The 24,152-nt window shown below is 41.1% G+C and overlaps 2 protein-coding genes across 2 annotated transcripts; both read right to left on the bottom strand.

Annotated features, from left to right (window-relative positions):
• Positions 1-4,399: 4,399 nt before the first annotated feature.
• Positions 4,400-9,394, bottom strand: LOC308288682 (extracellular calcium-sensing receptor-like; the record flags this gene model as incomplete). Its single annotated transcript, XM_080730153.1, has 7 exons — positions 4,400-5,301; positions 5,395-5,518; positions 5,603-5,667; positions 6,225-6,432; positions 6,671-6,871; positions 8,384-8,470; positions 9,203-9,394. The coding sequence occupies 7 exons, from the start codon at positions 9,392-9,394 to the stop codon at positions 4,400-4,402; spliced, it is 1,779 nt and encodes a 592-aa protein (XP_080586279.1).
• Positions 9,395-16,531: 7,137 nt separating this feature from the next.
• Positions 16,532-23,939, bottom strand: LOC308288681 (cathepsin K-like; the record flags this gene model as incomplete). The annotated part of the gene is made up of 5 exons (XM_080730152.1): positions 16,532-16,602; positions 18,886-19,010; positions 19,898-20,021; positions 20,502-20,667; positions 23,838-23,939. 5 exons carry the CDS (start codon positions 23,937-23,939, stop codon positions 16,532-16,534), a joined length of 588 nt encoding a protein of 195 aa, XP_080586278.1.
• Between the last annotated feature and the right edge of the window lie 213 nt (positions 23,940-24,152).

Here is a 24,152-nt window from a genome sequence, read left to right as displayed (position 1 = left end):
CGGTACGTGTTAGGTATGGATGATGAGTTGGTGGAGGTCACAGTTTGCAGAATGCAGCAAAGCCCGGTTGGAAACGATGGAAGATGGAAAGGAGGATAGATGCGTAGTTCTGGGAGTTCTCCCATAAGGTGGTTCAGATTTAATGACCTTTTTCTTTGATTTGATATCTTAGATCCCTATCCCAAAATAGCTAAAATAGCCAATTTTCAGGATGCTGAGCTTGTAGACGAATAGCCTATTTGCGCTATTTGTGGTTCATATAGACGAGCCGCTTAATTGGTTAGGAAATCCTAACCCTTGTGTTCAGGTTCTTTCAGCATATCTGCTGTTTAAAAATCTATAATGTCATATGTAGCAAAGTAAAACACTTGACCATTTGCAAATAAATAAGTAAATCCATTTTATTATATGCAGTGAAGTCAAAGAAATTAGACAGACAACGGAAATGAAAGATACTGTAAACATTTTTAGCATAGTTATTGCTATTAACTCCTTTTCCATATTAGTATCATAGCACACGGAGCCTATGACCTTAAAATGCTGTTGGTGTATACAATATACCAAACTTTATGCACATTTGAGGATGCTCTTTTTATTCTCTTTAATCTTTTGCCTTTTGCACTCTCTTTTCCCTAAATCTTTCTACATCATTATTATTATTATTATTATTACTATATTTATTTTATGTTTATGTTTTATTTGTTCTGCTGTTATTATAAATACCGCTGCATTGTCTGAAGGAAGCCAAACAAAAAAAAGTTTTACTTATATGTACCTGTACAAAATATGTACAACAATAAAGTACAACCTTGAACCTTCAGCATATTAAAGCTCAACAGTAAAATATAACTATACAAAATATTTGTATAGGGTTTACTAGAAAACTGAGGTAACTGGAAACAACACTAAACATCCATACTTCTTCCGTAAATAAAGATACAGTTTATTATTATTATTTTATTTTGTTTTATTTTATTTAGAGTATCCAATTATTTCCCCCATCCCCCTCACACATTTATGTGCTGCTGTTGCACGCTGCCTGTCAATGAGGAGCCCCCACCTACTCCCCCCGTTTCAGAGCGACAAACCCATAGAACCACAGTGTCAGGCGTGACAGAGATACTAACGGACAAGCTGTGACCGTTCACATACTAATCTGCGACCTACGGTTGCAATAAACATAGATACCTCATTGGCAGCTGCTGTTTTTCATTGGAGCAATGTGTCATTGTGGCCGCCATATTTCATAGTAAGACCTGTGTCTCCTCCTAATGCTCCTAATGTACAATACATGTACAGTAGCTCTGGTCCATCGCGTCTCCTCCCGGAGACGCTCTGACAGACCCGTCGGGAAATGGCTAGACTCTAGATTGTCGGCCCCTCCGAGCGCTCAACATCAGTCAAAATAAACAAAACTAGAAAAGAAAATTTCTAAGAAATTTTAAGTGTGCCTGCAGCTCGCTAAGTCTGTGCAACCTTGTGTAGCGGTTGGTGTTAGCATTAGCGTTATTAACATTAGCATTTTTTTGCATAAACGTTAACATTATTGTTCTTCATATGACACCACCCACATGTCTGTACGACAAACGGTTCACGAGAAAACGGGTCACTTCCTGTTTGGTGAGGGGCACTTCCTGTTTGGCGAAATAGGCCCCAATTAAGTTTAAGGACTCTTAATCTTGTCATTTGACGCAACCCGCGTGTCTGTATGACAAACGGTTCACGAGATCAAGGGTCACTTCCTGTTTGGTGAGGGGCACTTCCTGTTTGGCGAAATAGGCCCCAATTAAGGTCATGGACGATTAATGAATTAAAGCTGCAAGCAGCGATGACCGGGCCCTCGCAGCTCTACCCACGTCACAAGGCCAGCAGCCAATCAGAAACCAAACAGGAAGTCAGCCATTTCGACTAATTAGTGGCGTTTTGGCGCATTTTTGGCCGTTATCACGGGTCGCACTTTAACGACAGTTTTGTGAGAAAAAAAAAGTTTTTTGAGAAAAAAACTTTTTTTTGAGGAAAAAAAAAATTTGAGAAAAAAAAAATGTGAGAAAAAAAAATTGAGAAAAAAAATTTTTGAGAAAAAAAATTTGAGAAAAAAAAATTTGAGAAAAAAAATTTTGAGAAAAAAAATTTTTTGAGAAAAAAACATTTTTGAGAAAAAAAAATTTTTGAGAAAAAAAAAATTTGAGAAAAAAAAATTTTTGAGAAAAAAAAATTTTTGAGAAAAAAAAATGTTTGAGAAAAAAAAATTTTGAGAAAAAAAAAATTTGAGAAAAAAAAAATTATGACACCAGCCGCGAGTCTGTACGACAAACGGTTCATGAGTTATAGAGTCGTTTTTTGCGAATTACATCGCAATCGTATCGCGGATCGGAAAGAAAAGTAATAGCACACCATTCCCGGCCGAGCCGCACGTTTTGATGTGTATATTGCGGGGGTGGCGTAAATCGTGCGGCAGTTATTACGTGCCGAAATTTCCCCCATTCTAAGTGAATGGGGTTTTTTGGCGTCGTTTTTTGCGAATTACGTCGCAATGGTAACGCGGATCGGAAAGAAAAGTAATAGCACACCATTCCCGGCCGAGCCGCACGTTTTGATGTATATATTGCGGCGGTGGCGTAAATTGTGCGGCAGTTATTACGAGCAGAAATTTGCAAGAACATTACTTACTGACTGACTGACTGACTTAAGTATGGCGGATTACAATAAGTGTTCTGCTATTGCATAGCAGGCACACTTAACTATTTCACTACTCACCAAACCAAAGGTAGTTTTGCGTTGTTGAAACTCTATTCTCCGCGGTGGTGAACCCCTCAGCACCCCACCTACTCTGCAAAATACACTATTTTTGGCATGAAATAAAGTGCATCCAACTCGACCGCCGCTTATTTCCGGGTTGTGAACCATTGTATCTGCGGTGGCCGCTAGGTGGCTCGAGGTGGGTGCGTTTTATTTCATGACAAAAATAATGTATTTTACCACCGCGGAGAATAGAGTTTCAACAACGCAAAACTACCTTTGGTTTGGTGAGTAGTGAAATAGTTTTGTTTATTTTGACTGATGTTGAGCGCTCGGAGGGGCCGACAATCTCGAGTCTAGCCATTTCCCGACGGGAAGGAGACGCGATGGACCAGAGCTAATGTACAGTATGCAACAACATGGAAGCATAAGGCCTCTCCACAATCATAAAATCTTCATAACTCACTGAATTCTCTACCAATGTGTTAGAAATGTCAGATGTAGTTATGTTATGATATAGGATACTTGGTTAAATAAAATGTACATACCAAATGTATACATATAGTAAGAGTAATGTTTGTAAAAACAGAAATTAGTTTTTATCTCATGTATTTATTGGCAGCCCAGAGGCATCTATCTATTTATGTCTTTGACCGCTCTCCCCACCCAGCTTCCCTCTCCCGGGCAATTGTGTTTGTGTAGATTCTACACTAATGCAATTGCCAACACTAACATCCAGCTTGGCAGAGTGTCTTCTGCACTGTGTTTGCTGATTGACACTTGAGCCGCAGACTGACAGATGATTTAAAGAAATTAGAAACATGCAACATTTACTTAACAATTGAGGTATCCTTCTTGTGCTTTAAATGTGGGATTTGAGGAATATGCCTCAAGTACCGGTAGGTTCTGAACGCACACAGCTGAACGCACTAGCTTTACAAGGGGACTGAAAAGTCTACTTTTATTAAATTAGTTTAGTTTAGTTTTTTTTTAAGAACTGATATTTCTATATGCTGCTGCTATATCTTTGTGTCTCAACCTATATAGCTTGCAAACCAGACGAATCTGCCATTGCAAAAAATATATAAAAAATGCAGATTTTGGTCTGGCCACCCATCAGTTGTAATTGGATTTCACCACAGATATAAAAAGCTAGATGCCTCGTTTGACTCTGCAGTTCATTGGAGCGATGTGCATCAATTGTAGTCCGGACTTCCTGGAAAAACCAAGGGAACGCTGCCAGTCAAGTGACTACTCGCCAATCGCAGCGCGACTTTTCCGGGACTTATCCAAGGACTACAATTCAATTCAACAGAGCCAGTTCCGATGTTGCCAGCTGTTCTTACAGTCTGCCTACGTAAAGACCCGCCCCCACCTACCTCTGATTGGCCTAGCAACTTCCCTATGTGTGACGCACGTGGAAGCAATGCACACGTGATTCCCTCGATGCATATGCATCAGAGTCGAAGGAGGCGTCTACCTTTCTATGTCTATGGATTTCACTCCCTCCGAAGTATTGAGGGACACATCAGGGCCCTGTATGCAAATGTGGGGCGGCTTTATCACCAGAAGCATTCTTTTTTTTAATGCGCCTCTTGGAAATACAGGTTCCACACAGAGATTCCAGACTAATATCTACGCAAATCTGGCCATGCCAGGGCTAGTCTCGACCCATGAGGGCCTTCTTAGTGTTTTTCTCAGGTTTCAAAAGGATGGTATAACACTTTGGAGCAAATATGGACATCAACAGACCTAAACTAGACGCTAAAATAGCAAACACCTCCACTACATCTGCATATTTTCCAGGAGAGCTGATATACGCTGGGATGAAGGCGACCCACACGGCACAGAAGATCAGCATGCTGAAGGTGATCAACTTGGCTTCGTTGAAGTTCCCCGGGAGATTCCTAGCCATGAAGGCCAGGATGAAGCTAAGGAGAGCCAGTAGGCCGATATAACCCAACAACACTGAGAACCCAACGATGGACCCCACGGCACACTCAAACACTATCTTATCACTCTGGTATTCTGTGTTTTTATGAGGCGTTGGCGAGGCAGACACGAGCCAGACGGTGCAGATAATTCCCTGGACGATAGTAAGAACCAGAACGGTTCCTCTCTGTTGCGCGGCACCAAACCACTTGATGATGTCTCCACCGCCGGGCTCGGAGGCCTTGAAGGCGGCCAGCACCACCATGGTCTTCACCAGAATACACGACACGCACAGGACGAAGCTGATGCCAAACACGGCGTGTCTCAGCTGGCAGGTCCACATTCTGGGACGACCAATGAACAGCAGGGAACACAAGAAACACAGCTTGAGCGACAACAGGAGAAGGAAGCTGAGTTCAGAGTTGTTGGCGCGCACCATGGGCGTGCTGCGATGGTAGATGAAGATTCCCAGGACGACGGCAGAGACGAGCGTACCGATCAGTGAGATGGTTGTCAAGGCGATACCCAGGGCCTCGTGGTAAGAGAGATATTCCAGGATCTTAGGGACGCAGCGGTCACGCTGGGGATTTGACCAGAATTCGACGGTACAGCTGGTGCACTCCGTTGCGTCTAACAAAAAGGGCAATGTTAACGGTTACAAGTACATTATCATCCTAAAGATAACCTACTGTACATTGCAATTGCTACATAATGTGAACCTACCAGTCTCATTGTTGATCTCTCCGTCAGAGCAAGGAATGCAGTCAAAGCAGCAGGCAGGTTCCCCTTTCCTTGTGGCCTTGCGGGTTCCAGGGGAACAGCTCACACTGCAGACTGACCGAGGAGGCTACACAGGAAAATAACAATGATAACTTTCGGTCTAGATTGAACTCCAAACTCAATATTAGCTGCTTTAGAAAGTGGAAGTGACCTTATTGTTTTCAAAGTTCCAGAAGATTCTGTCTTCATAAAGGACAAATTCTTCCCCTGCGGAGGCTGTATGTTTGTACACACCTACATCGAAAACCTTTGTGCTTCCATCGGGCATCCACACCCAGTTCATGACATCATACATTGGTAAAACATCACCGTTCACGAATAATACCTGGTCACCAAATGAGGTGGTGAAGTTGATCTTTTCCAGGTAATGTGCGAGCTGAAATGGTCATAAGCAAGAGCAAGAGACTTTAAAAACCTATACAATATACACAATAGTGGCATTTACGGTCTGGACATTTAAATGGGCATTATGTGTTTTTTCTTTTTAGCATAAAATGTGTAACTTGCGTGTGATACTGTCAGGCAAGCAATTAGTATTAATATTCATAATTAAAAGAAAATTAATAATACTTTTTACTACTATGTCCATTTTTCATGTTCTTTTTGTTGTTGTTGTTTGTTTGCAATATTTACAAATTAATTAGTCTTCTAAATTAGATTAAAACTATAGAAACATAACGGGTCAAATGTAAATTAACATTACACCTGCCATGGCTGTATTGTATGAAAATTGGCACAGCTGTTCCCACTGAAAGGCCCTCTCCCTGGCTCACACTGCAACATGTCATGGAGGGCATGGGCCAGTGCATACACAGCCTTGTACACATTATACTCTTTCCTGAGGTCAGACACGTCAAAAAGGGCAGAGCCTGATGTTCCCAGGTCCTCTTGTCCAGTACACACCTTTCCATCAGAATCCACCCACTCCGATGGAACCGGTGCAAATTTACACTGAAATGTGTACTCCCAATATTGCTTTACCTGAAGAAACATGAAGAATACTTCATAATACCTTGTGAATATATAACCACTTTCCCAAGGGCTCTACTAGGCTAAAACTACTAAACGTCTTTTCCAGATATTGCTTGATCTACAAGCTCGGCTATTTGCACCAAAAACCAAAGCCCCAGAATATGGTGGCTAGGGTTAAGTGGTTAAAAACAGATGTCGGTTTGAAATGCAGGCAGCTTTTAATACTACATAGAAACAAAATACTTACTATGTCATTTTCTCTACCAGGGACATTGTCAGGATGTATTTTCAACATGAACTCCTTGAGACCGGGCAGGTCTCCACGACGGAAGGCAACACCGATGGTGCCTTCCAGGAACGGCATGTATTTAGGAGTCTGGAGTTTAGGATCTGTTGTCCAGCCCACACCGGACACCCACTGCAGACCTGTCACGTTCTGCTTAACCACCTGTTGATTGTGTTGAACAAAACACAACACATAAAGTAAAATAAAGACACAGAGGCAAATGAGCATAGCTGTAATCCAGTGTTCTATAGGCTCTTAGACAAATTCTATGTAATATCAGTATAACAATATAACAGTTAGTGACGTACTGTATGTGAATGGTGTGATTATTTGTTTGCTTATGTGCACAGAAGCACTGAAATAAGATTGGTAAAATAAAAAAGAAGAAAAAGTGTTAAAAATAATTACTTGGCAATGAAAATTAAAAAGTGGTTACATTAATTGAAATCCACACACACACACACACACACGTGTGTTTGTGTGTCTTCACTTAGTTATATCTAATTTCAGATTCCTATATAACCCTTTATCCAAGGCGCATTACAATGATTGTGCATTACTTTCACCCATTCACACACACATTCATACACCGATGGCAGAGGAAACCATGCAAGCACCAAACTGCTCATCGGAAGCAATTAGGGGTTCAGCGTCTTGCTCAAGGACACTTCGACAGTAACTCTGGGGGTGCCCAGGATCGAACTGGGAAACTTCCGGTTGCCAAGCGGCCACTCTACCCCTGAGCCACTGCCGCCCCTGTTTATAAACGATCCCTAAATTAGCATGCACAGTGTCATACTGTAACCCCAACCTCCTCCATGAGATGAATGACATGGATCCCATACACTAATGCAATGACCACCCGAGCTGTGGATTTCTTCATGACAGTGACAATCCTTCTCAGTTGAGCTGGGTCGCTGTCCCAGGGCAGGGCCTCAAAATAGGAAATACAACCCGATCCAGTCTGTGCCACTAGATCCCGGAAGATTGGGGCAGCATCGTTGCCATAGTAATCATCAATAAACAGCACTCCTACCCAGGTCCATCCGAAGTGCCTGATAAGCCGGAGAAAAGCTTGCATCTGATTGGATAAAGAATGGAGGGATACGTGTTTAGATCAGGGGTTCCCAAAAAGAAATCAGCTCGAGACCCAGAGAGAAATTTGGCATGGGACCCAAAAAGAATACATTATGAATTAACTTCTTAAGCCATATTTCAAAATATTTAAAAATAGCAAAAATAGCAGATCTATCAGAGTTGTCGGATCACGCGCCATGAGCTGACAGGTTGTGAGCTTGTAGATTTACATTTAAAAGATATATTTATGTTATTACAATAGAGATAATGTACACACAAGCAAAATGAGAAATGATATATAATATGAATTACACATTTTCATGTAAAGGACAGAGAAATAGCATTTGACAGCAGACCCCTTATTTTTTTTTTATTTTTTTTTTGTATATATATATATATATATGTAGCTGTAGAATATGGCTCAACTGTTTAGAATTGTTCCTCATTTAGCTTGGGACACTTTTGAATCCCCTCCAGGACCTCTGGGGTCCCCCGGATCTCACTTTGAGAACCTGCTGCACTAGAGGGATGATTTTGTGTGGAGTGTGGAACATGAACTACTTGATACCAACAGATGTTTTGTCTGTAGAGTTTCACCTCGAAGGCAGCACTCGGGCTCGTTCTAAACACGGATGGGAACTTGTCCCGGTCACTCAGACAGGAGCAGGTAGCGTAGTAACTTACCTGAAAAAGGCACAACACGTCTGTTCTGTAATATACGTTTTTAATGACAACTTTCCCCTGTAAGCAGAGCATGTGAGCAGATCTCACAAGGCTCGCCTCAGCTCTGCCACACACAGTGGCAGCCTTTGCACTGTGTTCTTTTGACACAAATTATAATATTGGCCAAAATAATAAATACAAAGAGTAAAATTACATTTTTTTGTTGGCTCTCTATAAAAAGCATTACATAACTTAAAATTTAAAATGCAAAAAGAAAGAGCAAATAATTGCAACAGAAAATTACAAGACTGGGGACATGTGTTGCTATTCGGTATTCATTCATCATCATAACCTCATTATAATAATATATCATAATATAATATAATATAATATAATATAATTATATCAATCACAAGCGATTGATACACGGTGGTTACAATGATTATCACACTTAAGTACTTATTCCCCACCTTGTGAGCTTGTTGGCCAATATCTGTTTGTAGATCTACAAGTAGATCTGCTATTTTCACCAAATGTTCGCCCCCCAGAACATATAGGGATGCTAGGGTTCAAGTGGTTAAGCATATCAGGAATCAAGAGGCGTTTATTTTTCACTCACTCACAGGTACAGGCATGTTATACATACTGTACATAAAACTGGTGATGGTAACTGGGGAAACTTACCATGGGTACCATGTACAAACCTAATACATTAGATATGGCAACTGTATTTGTAGAGCAATCAGCACCCACAATTCCCAGCGTTGGAGGTGGCCCAGCACAGCTCTCCTTCAGCTGAAACTGCTGCTCTCTTCCACTCATCATTGACAAAGCCTCCCGGAATGCGATGTCAAGCGAGTAACAGGTATCATAGTAGCTGTAGCCCAGAGTCACGTTGGGTAGTAGGATGGGGTTGCTGTTGATCTCATTGACAGCAAAAGCCATGGTCTGGGCCTTTCTGAACCCTGCCATGTGAAAACTAACACACAACATGCCAACTGTAACCTCCAATATTCATCTTTGTAAAAGTATAGAACAGCAAACAATTGATTTGTTTAAAAGAAAGAAAGAAAGAAAGAAAGAAAGAAAGAAAGAAAGAAAGAAAGAGAAAAAATCGTATTCCCATACACATATTTTGTACACCAAATTGTGAAAATAGCTGATCTACTGTACAAGCTCACGTGTCATATTGTGAGCTTACTTATAAGAAATATGCATCTTTTAAAACGTACCCAAAATAGGGACACCAGGATTAATGTGGATAACATACATTTCATATTAAATTGTTGAATTCTGATATTATCCAAAATTAATATCAAACATATGACAGCAAAAGCAGAGGTGTGGATTATCCCCCCCTTCCTCCACAGCAAATGGAACAAGTTCCCTGTTCTTTGCTTGCCATTGAGATACTGCGATACTCACCCATAGCAAGAGGGCGTCTGTAGCTTGGAGGTGAAAGTCAGATCAGGCGGGTCAGAGAAGGAGTGGATATCATACATGCCACCTATAACAAATTGACCTTCCTGGTTAATTCTGCTGAGGTTAAACATTGCCTGTAACTCACAAGTAGAGGAGGGTGAGGAAGACAAAGGAGAGGTTTTAGAGAACAACATCAAGGTCAAGTACAGGTGTGAACACAGGTGCATGTGTTGTGAAGCCCTCATGACTGCCTTCCCCTGTCTTACCCCTTTGTCCAGTTATACATTTTTATACACAGTGCTATCTATGCCAATGCCAACCCCTCTGCCAACGTATGCCACTACGCATTTGTGATGTTAACACCCTTCTGGGCCAGAGGCAAAAGTAGGGGCAGGGCTTACATAAGCAGTCCTTTCATATCAAAACAATGCTGCACGTGTCCTGTAATGTGTCAATGACGTGTCAATGACAATTATCTGTTATTGCGACCGTCAGTTCGCAGTTACTATCATAACCTCGACCTGCTGTGAGTCAGTCTGTCAGCCAGTCAGTCAGTATGTCAGTCACACGTCACACTTTTCCCCTTCTCATATCTCTGCCACCGTTGCTCATTTCTCACATGGCCCTCTTCTAGCGCCACCATGAGGCCGATTCTTGCAAAACACATTTTTGGACCCTGCTCCTAAAGATTTTGCCCTAAAATCATGCAAATCGGTACACAATATGTCTACACTCATGTCATCAACATGGATCTGTCACATTTAGCGCCACCATCAGGCCGATTCTTTTTTGGACACAGCTCCTACAGATTTTGCCCTAAAATCTCGCAAAGCGGTACACAATATGTCTAGACTAGAGTCATGTCATCAACATGGATCTGTCACATTTAGAGCCACCTTCAGGTCGATTTTTAAAAAACACATTTTTGGACACTGCTCCGACAGATTTTGCTCTAAAATCACGCAAAGCGGTACGCAGTATCTCTAAAGTCATGTCATCAACATGGATCTGTCCCATTTCCCATATTCCCTCCTGATTGGCTACCATTGCTTTCAAAAGTTTGTATATGCGACCTGACGGTCGCTTATCTTTAGGGAGTCTTACTGGTACTATGGACCATAATAATAAATCCTCTTGTCGAGTGCACGCCAACACATTCTCACTCCAAGGACACATTTGACCAAGTGGCCATATTTGATGAGTTGGGGGGGAGGGGATTTGAGAATATGGCGCGGCAGGCCTAATGTGGACGATGTAGACTCAATAGTACACCATCACAAACATTGAAAACAAGATTAAAAAAAAAAACATTCAGAACAAGGCCAGCATGCTTTACAGGGCTCAAGCCTTGTGAGGCCTGAACGAGACGAAAGCCCACGTCCAGCATTATGAAGCCTGCATCTGCCTACTTCTGCACGCCAATCAATTGCATACCGATAGTGGGAATCAGTTACGATATTTCCCTCACCCTCATGCACCTGCCCAAGGAACAAAATATAGACACCCACTCTGACGCAAGAAAAGCAAATTGAAACCAAAACCTACCAAAACAACCACACCTAAAGGGACATAATTAAGATTATGTATCACAAATTTCAGTGTAGTCTTAGGCCTACTTGTCTTACTATGCTTTCTTCATGGGGCCATTGTCACATTAACAAGAGAGAGACCTGGTATCTCTCCATGACATATACCAGGGTGCCTCCCAGGTACTCCATGTATGCTTGGTATGGACAATGTCCAGGAATCACTGTTCATCAAATGCTTATATGTCACATTCTGCTAAACCTGTGGATTGTTTTATGCATAAGATATCCTCCAAGTAAAAGTTAGGCTACCGGTGGCCGTGCAGGTGGTGTCTGTTTGTGTGTGAAAGTGAGTGAATGTGTGTATACTGTGTTATATGTAAAAAAAATCAATACAAATATATATTAAAAGATCAAACCTCGGTTCGAAGTGGAGCGGTGAATCTGAGCATGCAGCTATACCCTGTGTGTGTGTGTGTGTGTGTGTGTGTGTGTGTGTGTGTGTGTGTGTGTGTGTGTGTGTGTGTGTGTGTGTGTGTGTGTGTGTGTGTGTGTGTGTGTGTGTCTAGTCTGCACAATAGTGCCCTAGAAGCGCTATCTAGATCTGTTTTTGATTCTGTGTTTTAGATCTGTTTTGATTCTGTGTTCTAGATCTATGTTTTTGATTCTATATTCTAGATCTATGTTTTTGATTCTATGTGTTCTGGATCTATGTTTTTGATTCCGTGTTCTAGATCTATGTTTTTGATTCTATGTGTTCTAGACCTATGTTTTTGATTCTATGTGTTCTAGATCTATGTTTTTGATTCTATGTGTTCTAGATCTATGTTTTTGATTCTGTGTTCTAGATCTATGTTTTTGATTCTATGTGTTCTAGATCTATGTTTTTGATTCTATGTGTTCTAGATCTATGTTTTTGATTCTATGTGTTCTAGATCTGTTTTTGATTCTGTGTTCTAGATCTATGTTTTTGATTCTGTGTTCTAGATCTATGTTTTTGATTCTATGTGTTCTACTTCTAGATATATGTTTTTGATTCTATGTGTTCTATATCTATGTTTTTGATTCTGTGTTCTAGATCTATGTTTTTACATTCTGTGTGTTCTAGATCTGTGTGCGTGTGTGTGTGTGTGTGTGTGTGTGTGTGTGTGTGTGTGTGTGTGTGTGTGTGTGTGTGTGTGTGTGTGTGTGTGTGTGTGTGTGTGGCCACTCAAGGTATTGCCAGGCTACGGACACGGCCAGCCAGCCACATAGCCAGCCAGCCACATAGCCAGCCACAGACATACCGGTACCTGTCTATTGGGAGCGCTTTCACCGCTCCAAAAATAAAGTTAGGCTAGCCTCTGGTTGGTAGGTTCAGTAGGTTTGGTCCTATCCAACCATTAGACCTGGCAAGCCGGATACCGGAGTATCAAAGCAATAAGAAGAGACTGAGTTTTTATTTAGCAGCTGTCAGGCTGCTGAACAAAGCCTAAGCCTGTCGCCTGTGCTTAATTGATTTGCACTATGGTGCACACATAATATGTTTTAGGTCTTCCTTTAGTGCTTTGAGGCTACATAATACTGACATGCACTTTATTGAATGCACTACATGTGATTTAAGACAGATTTTTAACATGCTACTATTTTCTGGCTTTTTGTGCTCTTTTTCTTCTCCATTCTTTTTACTCCTTGAACTGCAAACGTGAAAGCCTGCATATACAAGAGTTTCACCTCACTTATACCTGTAACTGAAATGTGACAATAAAGGTGATTGATAAAGATTGATAGATGGAAATTTGGCATATTTATTTTTTGTTATATTATTGTAAAACTACTATTTTAGGCTAATAGAATCTGCTTATTTGCTAATCCAATCCAATTTCGTTCCACCTTCGAGGGACAAAGAGTGCGTGTACCAGCAGTGGCATGTGTGGGGTACACTTGCCACATGTCCCCATGCCTATCTGTTTTTTTTTTTTTTTTTGTAAAGAATAATATTGGGGCTGCAAAAATATATTTCCAAAATAAAAGTTACAAGGGCAAAGAAGGTGTGTGTGTGTGTGTGTGTGTGTGTGTGTGTGTGTGTGTGTGTGTGTGTGTGTGTGTGTGTGTGTGTGTGTGTGTGTGTGTGTGCGTGCGTGCGTGCGTGCGTGCGTGCGTGCGTGCGCGTGTTTGTGTCTGTTGTTTTGGTACAGTCAATGTCATCCCCTGGAGGAAAAGGTTGTTTGTGAGCTCAGCACCTGGGAAATTACCGCTTCGCTCAACTAGAGACTGAGGCAATCTCCCAGCTTTCATTGCTAAAAACTGTGTGTAAACAACATTGCAGACCCAAAATCTTTATTTGATAGATTATTTGGTACGTTGAGACTGTAAGAAAGTTCAGTTAAACTAAAATATCAGTGTCGGGGCGCCCGCTGGCCTGGTGGTCAAGGCGCATACCACATACTAGACTATGATGCCTGCTGGCGTCGCCGGTTCGATTCCCGATCCGGACGACCTTTGCCACATGTCATTCCCCATCTCTCTCCCCATTTCCTGTCAGTCTACTGTCCTATCAATAAAGGCATAAAAAAAAAAAAAAAAAAATCTTAAAAAATATTAGGGCTGGGATGCGATTAAAAATTTTAATCTAATTAATTACAGGCTCTGTGATTAATTAATCGCAATTAATCACATTTTAATCGCACATCGATATTTGACCTGAGAAGCATTTTTTTTCAAGTAAAACACATTTTGTTGTACGAGTGAATCAACGAGTGAGTTTTTTAAATCTAAATTTCACATCCACTGGGCCAAGCAAAGCGCTCTGATCGGCTACTTCTCCCTTTGCGTTTGTTGTCTCTTCTTGATTTGTGCATCGCTATGATCGGTATGCCCAAAACTGAAGGTTCTGTGGTGCAGAAACTAAGTGCGATTAAAATGCGTTAATTTTTTTAATCGCGTTAATTTTCTGTAATTAATTAATCGCAATTAATCAGTTAAAGTCCCAGCCTTAAAAAATATATATATATATATCAGTGTCACTCAGTAGAGGTAATAGTATCTGAGAGACAGCCTCTGACACAGTCCCCAAATTATCAAATGTCACTCACAAGTGGTTACATGACGCAACAGACCTGAAAGACATGTTCCAGTGGGAACTGAGGCAGAAACCATGAAAGAGTGGAGGATTAGGATGTTAAAGCAGTTGTGGTTAGCTACTTAAACTTGTTGAGATGTGAAGAAAAACAAGGATGAAGCCTAAGACATCCTCAACTCACCAGTGAGCTCTGTTCCCAAATGACAGTCCCATAGCTGACTGTTGTCATCTCACAGGCCACAAATACACAAACATGTTTTAATTATTATTATTACTAGTAAGACGCCTCAGGGCGACACGCGACCTCGCCCTAAAGGGTGAGGTCGCACCATGTCTTGGTCATCTAGCCAGTGATGTATATCGGACCAGTTACCCATATATAGAGACCCATGGTACCCATAATGGAGATCCATGGATATATGCTGTGAGACCCCAAACATGCTTACTCAATTATTCGTTATGTGAAAATCCTGACATCATACAATCCCTTTTATGCCCATACATGGAGATCCCCGTCTGAACCAGCCACACAGATATGGGCTGTCTTCCTCCATATACCGGTATGGGCATTCCCATATGAAGTCCTGTTCATAAAAACTTTGTTTTCAGTTTTCTGCTTTGTAGCACTTTGAGATTCCCTAGAATGTAAAGGTAATATTGTTATTATTAAAAGGGATTCTGTTAGAGTGGTTCCCATGACATCACAACATACACTTCCTTTTATGCCCATACATGGAGATCCCTATCCGAACCAGCCACACAGATATGAGCCATGTCTTGGCCATCTGGCCAGTGATGTAAATCGATGACATCAGGGATCTCCATATATGGGCATATAAGGGATTCTGGGGAATACCATATATGGACTTTTACATATATGGTGATGGTAGTCAGCTCAGCTCTACATATTGAGGGAGAGAATAAAATAAAATAAAAGTCCATACATGGGCAATATCATATGAAGTTCTGTTAGATATGGGCTTAATATTGATGACATCAGGGATCTCTATATATGGTCATAAAAGGGATTCTTGGGAATACCCATATATGGACTTATGGACATCTGCTGCAGCAGGCGGAGGGGATCGCGCCTGAACATTACTTGATCGACAGTGGCAGAAATTGACTTGGAGTTCATCTGTGATGTCACAGTGATGTGTCACAGTGACATCAGAGCATGATGTCAGAGCAGCAAACCCATAGAAACCCTAAAAATGTAAACACGTCTACACGGACATGGATAAGCTGTGACGTTTCTCATGGTAAACTCTCATGGCAATTATTATTAAACCAGGCCTAAGATAAATATCAACAAGACATTTGTTTGCAAAAAATATGATAACATTAATTAAATATCACCTGGGTTAATGCCTTTTAAAAGCATGAATTCTGATTCAATTGTTGTTGGGGTGTTTAACACCCTTACGGATGGTTATTTCATTAATTATGTGACATGTTGAGTATAACTTGCTCAAGATAACAGTGTCTAATAAGACTAAATTTTATAATTTAAAGCCATACTGTGTAAGTTGCCCAACTAGTGGTCATTAGCCCTATAGCAAACCGCGGTCGCGTCCGCGTCTTTCGTCCGTTTTTCGTACCTTCAGACCCCCGCGTCTGCCTCCACCTCGCTGAGATCTATCTTTTAAGGGGTCCCTTGTTCCTGTGCGTTCAGTAATTCCAGAGATACGGACTCCTTCACCCTGCCTGGTAGGCGAAATTACCTAGAGAAGGGATGGTACAAACGGGCGACAACAAATATGGCTGCCATAGCGACCCCACTTCAAGATGCGCTGTGATTGGCCGGCAGTTGTATAACCCTCGCTGTGATTGGCCGGTAGTGTGATGACGCAATTTTGGCGCGAGATCCGGTCCACGGCAAGGATCTCAGTTTACATATAGAGAAGGCTTTACAGGCTGAAATTCACGGCGCGGATCTTCTAAAACTTTTGTGATTTAATAGTTAGGAGAATTTTAAGATTTGTTTTATAAAAAAAGTTACATAGTACAACTTTAATTGAACAGCTTTAGAATCTGTCAAAATATTCAGATTAAACATGAACTCACTATACGTTAGTGATGGCTAGGATCTTTGATAGTCCTACGGGCCTTGCTGACGTCCTGGATGAAGAAGTTCACATCCACTGATATACATACATACTGTACATACATATACACACATACGCACGCACGCACACACACACACACACGCACACACACACACACGCACACACACGCACGCGCATGCACACACGCACATATGCACACATGCACACACACAGACTATGAACTATCAATGAAAGAGTGGACTGGTAAATACTTTTTGCAAGGCACTTTATTTCTATAAAAGCAAAACAAAAGTCTTTATTACAATTAAACACAATTTGTTTTAGCAAAAGTCATAACTTTTAATGCACCCTATAGGCAGTGCAGTGTAAGTGTGTAAGTGTTTTTTAAGCTATTCATTGGTATAGACTAGAGTGTTTGTTCAGTAACAGGGGTCTTCCAGTCGGTATCCGGTCGACTCGCTAAATTTCAAAGTCGCCAAATTGGCGGAACAACTCACAAAAGTCAGGTCGCCAAACAGTCGTGGACAACTCGCACAATTCGCTGGACGAGTCGCCTATGGACTATTATAAACGAAAAAACATACTATTTTAAATTGATCTAATTAGGATGCAGTCATGCAGAAGATCGGCAATGCAACCGTGCAGAGCTTTACCAATCAGAATTTTATATATAATTTTATGGCCACGATTGGGAAAAAAATCACACCCGTGTGAACTGAGCGGTGGTCGTGGAGGCTGCGCAACAGCAAAAAACAAAAAATATATATATATATTTAAAAATAATAATAATAATATAAAATATTAAAAATAATAATAATAATAATGGGGGGAGGGTGCTTGCTTGTGTGCGCGTGCGTGTGAGTGAGAGAGAGAGAAAGAGAGAGAATGAGCCATACTTGTCACTCAGGCTGGTATTGCAGTTGATGCTCAGGGCAGACTAGACTCAACAGCACCTCTCTGGTCACCCAGGGGTACTTAGGCTACATACAGACCCACCCACAAACAAACATACACATCTACACATACGGCCACGCTATGGAGACGGTGCATGTGACCACCGCTCAAAAATAAATAAAGAAAGAAATCCGGTGTCCATGGAGTGAACGCTGTTTGTGTGTGCAAATAGCAGCTACATTAATTAATGTCTCGAAGTTATTCTATGATGCGTTTGGTCCTCATATGTAGGCTAGAAGCAAAGTAGGCTAATAACTGTATCCATCTTTGAATGTTCGGTGTAACTTTGATCCATATAAAGTCCATCATTTGGGGAGATGGTGAGATGGTGATGGTGTAGTATGCTGTATAGTAGGCTAATGGTTATAATAATGCTGCTGTCGCTGAGCAGATAGCCCTATTCAGTCGTCTGTGGCCTGATTGTTTGATTATAATTGTTTATATCACAGTCCGCGGTTTAGGGGAGAGCCGTCCATGCTGGTTGGCGACATGACTTTGGAGCATTTGGCGAGGCGTCTTAACCCCTTTGGCGACATGTCCATGCTAGTTGGCGAGGTGTCCTAGAAAATTGATTTGGCGAGTTGGATTTTTAGCGAGTTGACCTGTATTCTTCCAGTCTCTCCAGTTCTTATTAAACAGAAAATGCCTTTTCAGGCGCGGGATTGCCAATTTCAGCCAATCAGGAGAGAGTTATCGTTATCTAAACCCTTAGCACTACTGGATAAATCAATGACCATACATGAGGCTAGTTAGCATTTGTTTTTAGGTTTTTTAGAAACCTTTTTTCTTTACGGTTTTTATTGTTTTTTCTAGATAGATATTCATTTGCATTTGTTATAATGCTGTTGATGTACTGACATATTATCTTGTTTATTATTGTGATGTTTTATCTGCTTATTGTAAGTCGCTTTGGATTAAAAGCGTCTGCTAAATGCCAACTGTAAACTGTCTTCAGTTTTATAGCATTCCTATTCCAATTTCTGCTCGCTTATTTGTTTCATCACTTCCAATTTCACTAGTTTATCCTGTAACCTCATGAGTTCTCCTGACTGGATAACATTTTTATTCTTGAGACTGTCACTGAACAAACGCTTTTTAATAATGATTACGGTACTATCAGAATATAGATCTACTGTATTTAAGAAGAAAAAATCAAGGAGAAGAAAAAAAAAAGGCTGCACCTTTAACCTAACCTAACCCAATGTTTAGGGTATCATTACACTAATATACCCAAAATACCAATAATAGCCTACATATTATTGGAAGAATTATTATTGTGATATAATTGACAAAAAAGCGAAGCAAAAAAAGGTCAGCTGTTTTTCCACCTTCCATCACAAAAGTCACAGTAAAATGTTCCGTACTTGCACACATTCCCTAGATAATTTCTGTACATGACAATACATCCAGAATGATATAGACAATGGTGGTAACAGACTTCCCACTTCACATTATGGGGTAGACAGCCACAGAGATTCTTGTTTCTGGCCATTCGAATGTACCCTTCTTCACCCCATTCAGTCCCCCAGCTGGAAACACAACACATATTTTGAGCGTTTGTATTTATAAATACCTGACAATAGATTGACATTGAATTCATGCTGCATTCCCATTTCGTTTCTCAACACTGACTGAACAACTTCAACTGGATCATTTAAGGCAATGGTAATGTTTTCATCTCTTTTTAGCCGGAGCGCATTGTCACCGTTGTCTGGTGGAAACCTTGTACGGTATGTCCAAAACCGTTCCTTTTTTATTATTACTTAAAAAAAAACGAATTTAAATAGTGAAAATAGCCGTCATCCACATCTACAACCGTTGTGTGCTTGTAGATCTGCTATTTTCACTACTTTTGTGCAACACTATTGCATGATGAAGTAGGGCTTTCATTTCTAAAAAACATACACAATGGAAACTTGTATAATACAAGGTTTCTGCCTGTCAATAAGGATCCTAGCAGGACCCTAGTCTTAGTCTTAGTCTGTTCCCAAATAGAAAGATGCAATTCTGGGAAATTACAAGTGTGGTTGGACGCAAGTCACATTTGCAAATGAATTCCGGCATTTGAATTTTCCCCATTCAAGTCAATTGGGCAATTGATAAATGAATGGGCATATATATGGATATCCCTGAAGTCATCAATTTTGGCCATACAGTATATGGACATACTGGTTGAATCGGCATATTCCCATTTGGCTTCCATGTCAATCTCATGTGGTCTATGACATCAGACATCTATGATGTCAGTCATCTTCATATTTGGGGAAAGTTTAATTTTTAGTGAATAATTAATTCACTAATAAATTAATAATAATATAAATTAACTATAACGTATCTCTTAGCAAAATGCAAGCACACGATTACCAATGAAGCCGGTCGAGTGTATGTCACCAAAACAGTAAAATGAATTATTTACCTGTTTTTCACAAGCCAGTAGTCCTTTCCTTTGTCTGTACAGTTGACCTTGGCTGTCCCATAGCCCACCACTAGGACAGCATGATTTGGTTCTTTAGGGCAGTCTTCTGCTGGATCGTATACACCTATAATGGTTCAAAATGCAGTTGATCACAAAGGTGACGTATAGGAAAAGTAAGATAAAAACTTCTTAAATGCTTTGACCCCAGAATGAATATCTTCTCACAACAACAGCTCATTGTTGTTATTAAAACTTCAGCCTAGCAGTATCTGTACCATTACCAAGTGTCCATTATAGATTTAGGCTTAGATTGTTTGTTTCAATCCTCATCAACAGTATCATAAAATATTCATACTTGTTCTTCTATAAAACAATGGACGGGTTTCTGGTCCACGTTACACTGATAAGAAGTAGATGCGTGCGCAGGTTCGGTACCAAAATTAGCCAATGAAACCAGCGCTCCCCAAAACAACAGGTTTGGGGATTTGGTGGGAATTGATTACATGATACATTCAGCTGTGCATTTAGTCTCAATGTTTGTAAACAAGAAACCCGTCTATAGAAAATCTCCCAACAGTATGACCCTGTCATGCATCACACGCACCTCCTTCATACTGCTTAAAGCTGGTCAGATTGGTATTAATGGCCACAGCTACTGGCCCCACCGTTGCAACAGCTTCCTTCAAATAATATTCATTGCCAGCAGGAATGAACTGGTATCCATAGCATTTTGCAGCCCTCTTCTTCTTATTGTAGCGACAATTCCCTTTCTGCAAGTAACATATCCACACAACAAAAAATACACTCACATTTTCCTCTCATTACATTACATTACTTAATCACTGTCACATGTGGCATAGGCCAAGGCTAATACACATCATGTTTAAAGAGAAGGGGTTATTTATCTTGACTTTAATATACAACTTTCTTATGACATCTATGCTTTGACAATATAAACATTTCCCCTCATCTGTTTTATTTGTTACTCTGTTTCACACATACTAAAATATAAAACATGTTATAATTTTACGGCCACGTCCAATAAATAGATTGAATTCATTAAAGTGCTTTGTCTAAATAAACAAATGTAATGAAGCTAACCTTGTCTTCATAGGGGTAAAACCATTCAGAGTTGATGCCTTTGTTTAATGTGACATAGTTGAAGGCTTTGTATACCCATCCACCATCACAGCCATAGTTTCCATACCCATTTTCAATGGTGCTGCAGTCAATCAGGTTTTGGGCACTTAACGGGATGAGAATACTTATTGGTTTCTTCATCTGGCCCTCAAGAGCCCCCACAGCGGCGAATGCCCAACATGCCCCACACTTTCCCTTTGGATTTGTGTTTGTGTACCCAAAGAAAGAAGAGAGAAAGAGAGACATTTCATGTCAAATTCCACTATAGCCTTTAGAGCAGTGTTTCTCAGCAGTGTCCCATGGGCAATGCATTGAAAGGTATTTTCATACATCACTTTTCATACTCTATCACTGGGTTTCACATTTAGACCTAATTTAGGCCCTGCTCAGGAGGTGGTACACCCTCTGAGTTCTGGGAATAGCAAAAATAGCAGATCTACAAAACATCACAGAACTTCAAAAGTTCTGGAAAGTTTCTGTAATATGGAAGGTTCTGGGTTACCCGAAAAGAGCCAATACTTTACACTCAGTCAAATTAATTAATTTACAGTGTATTTCAATAGCTTCCCCTTCTCTCACACTGAGGTGTACCTGCTTTTTGACAGAGCTGACCCTGCCTGCTTCCCTCCAGTCCATTTTCCGAGGCACTTGAAAGCCACTGACTTGCTTGAAGGTCACGTTTTTTGAATCAATATGGTCGTCCGGCATCAAACAATTCATCTGTATGTTGAACTCCTCTGTTGTCTTGACAGAAAAAAGGGAGTCCATAAATATACAGTATGTGTTTTATTGTAAATGAATACCCTACTTCTTTGTACAATGTGTTGTGCAAAAATAGCCCCGAAAATGATTCGTGATCTGATCTTAGTCTGTCTGTCTGTTGGCATCCATTTTATGTCCATATACTGTATGGAGATCACTGCAGATATAGTTCTGGGTCCATTTTATGCCCATATATGGAGATATCTGTCTATCTGCGTCCATTTTACGCGCGTGCCGAATTTGAAATAGGGAATGAATGCCCCACCCTTTAATGCAAACCCCAATATACCTGTTGTCATAGGACCCGTTTTGACCATCTGTTTGTCTTTGTCCACTTATGCCCATATATGAAGATCTCTGCACACACAGTACCGGTTGCGGAAAACTCTGATGTCAGACATCAGCTCTGCATACGGGCATTCATTTTATGCCCATATATGGAGAACGTGCGTGCCGGTGGGACGAACGGTTCTCGAGATACGCGGATTACATACATACACACTCACAGAGATTTTTTTGTTGACTCATGTGGCGTACGTGATGTCAGAGCCTTTTATGAAGTGATGTCACAATGAGTCAGCGCTTGCGCCGATTTCCTCCGGAACAGCCTGATGTCAACAATCAGCCCCGCATAAGGAGATTCCGAACGTTTCGCGCCCGTTCGGGAAAACCGCGCGTCGGGTCGGGTCGAGGCCCGGCACTGCACTCCACGCCACGGCGGGGAACGCACGTGCCGAATCTGAAGCCGGTGGGACGAACGGTTCTCGAGATACGCGGATTACAGACAGACACGCAGAGACTTCTCGCATTTATAGATAGATATGTTACATCTCACTTTTCTAAGTTAAAGTGAAAGTGATTAAATATGTTTTATGTTTTATAAATCGAAGGTGAGGCAGGGTGGATATGGATGGCAGAGATATGGGAGAGATGGTGGTGGCAGTATGATAGGGGGGATTACTACTGTACTTGGTGTGAACAACTACTTTATGATTTAATTATTTTCTTTTTGTTTAGTTTTTTGTCCATGGTGTATTGTTAAGTTTGTGATCAAGTGGTGTCTCATGTATGTTTGTGATGTAGTGTCTCTGTCTGTTTTTCCTTATGTAGCACCCCACAGTTAGTACCAGCCATGAACGACAACAGCCCTGCTAATCGGGCTCAGCCCTATTAGCACGACTGGTTGTGCGTTGGACTGGCGAGTGGGAGTCCCGGGTTCAATCCCCGCTTCCGCGTATCACTACATCTGGCGTTGTCGGCAGGATGAGGAGCGTAATGTCCTCGTGAGGAGGAACAGTGGTCTGCGGCGTGAACTGTGAAGTGCGAGGGCGCGCTCCAAAAGACCTGGGGGTGAATGTAGCACCCCACAGTTAGTACCAGCCATGAACCAGCGACAACAGCCCTGCTAATCGGGCTCAGCCCTATTAGCACGACTGGTTGTGCGTTGGACTGGCGAGTGGGAGTCCCGGGTTCAATCCCCGCTTCCGCGTATCACTACATCTGGCGTTGTCGGCAGGATGAGGAGCGTAATGTCCTCGTGAGGAGGAACAGTGGTCTGCGGCGTGAACTGTGAAGTGCGAGGGCGCGCTCCAAAAGACCTGGGGGTGAATGTAGCACCCCACAGTTAGTACCAGCCATGAACCAGCGACAACAGCCCTGCTAATCGGGCTCAGCCCTATTAGCACGACTGGTTGTGCGTTGGACTGGCGAGTGGGAGTCCCGGGTTCAATCCCTGCTTCAGCGTATCACTACACTTATAATAAAAATATTGAAACAGATAAATACTAAAACAATAAAGTATTAACAAGATCTTGTGACTTGTCAATACTTTCATATTATAACTGTTTTCTTTTTTGTTTTGTTTTTATTTCAAAATCCTGAAAATTAACGGTTTGGACATACCGGTACAAGGATTCCACCCAACAGCGACGATATGTAATATCTGTCTTTTTATTTATCCAGCAATCATTTGTTCTTCTTTCTGGGTCATTATGAGAGCATGAAATTGTTGTTGTTGTGGGTGAGGAGACAGACATACCATGTCAGCCAGGTGGTTGAGTCCCATGGTGAAGGTGTGCAGACCTGCTGAGGCCTCCAGGTTGTGGTTCAGGATCAGCTTGAAGTTCTTCTCCCATACCATTCTCCTGTAGACCATCTGATCCTGAAACATGCACAATGACTGATTAATGCAGTGGTTCTCAACCTTTTCAGGCCGTGAACCCCAAAATAATCATATTTTAACTATTCTAACCCTTATTTTATTGTACATGTATTTGGTTAATTCAGAGTGTCCAGGTTTGACTGTATGTATGAGCATGTGCATGTGAGAGAGACAAAATAAGAGAATTTTAAA

Source organism: Nannobrachium achirus, assembly GCF_963921795.1.
Source record: "Nannobrachium achirus genome assembly, chromosome: 7".
NCBI lineage: Eukaryota > Metazoa > Chordata > Actinopteri > Myctophiformes > Myctophidae > Nannobrachium > Nannobrachium achirus.
Note: the sequence above shows the minus strand (reverse complement) of the source record. Positions and strands in the feature narration are given on the sequence as shown.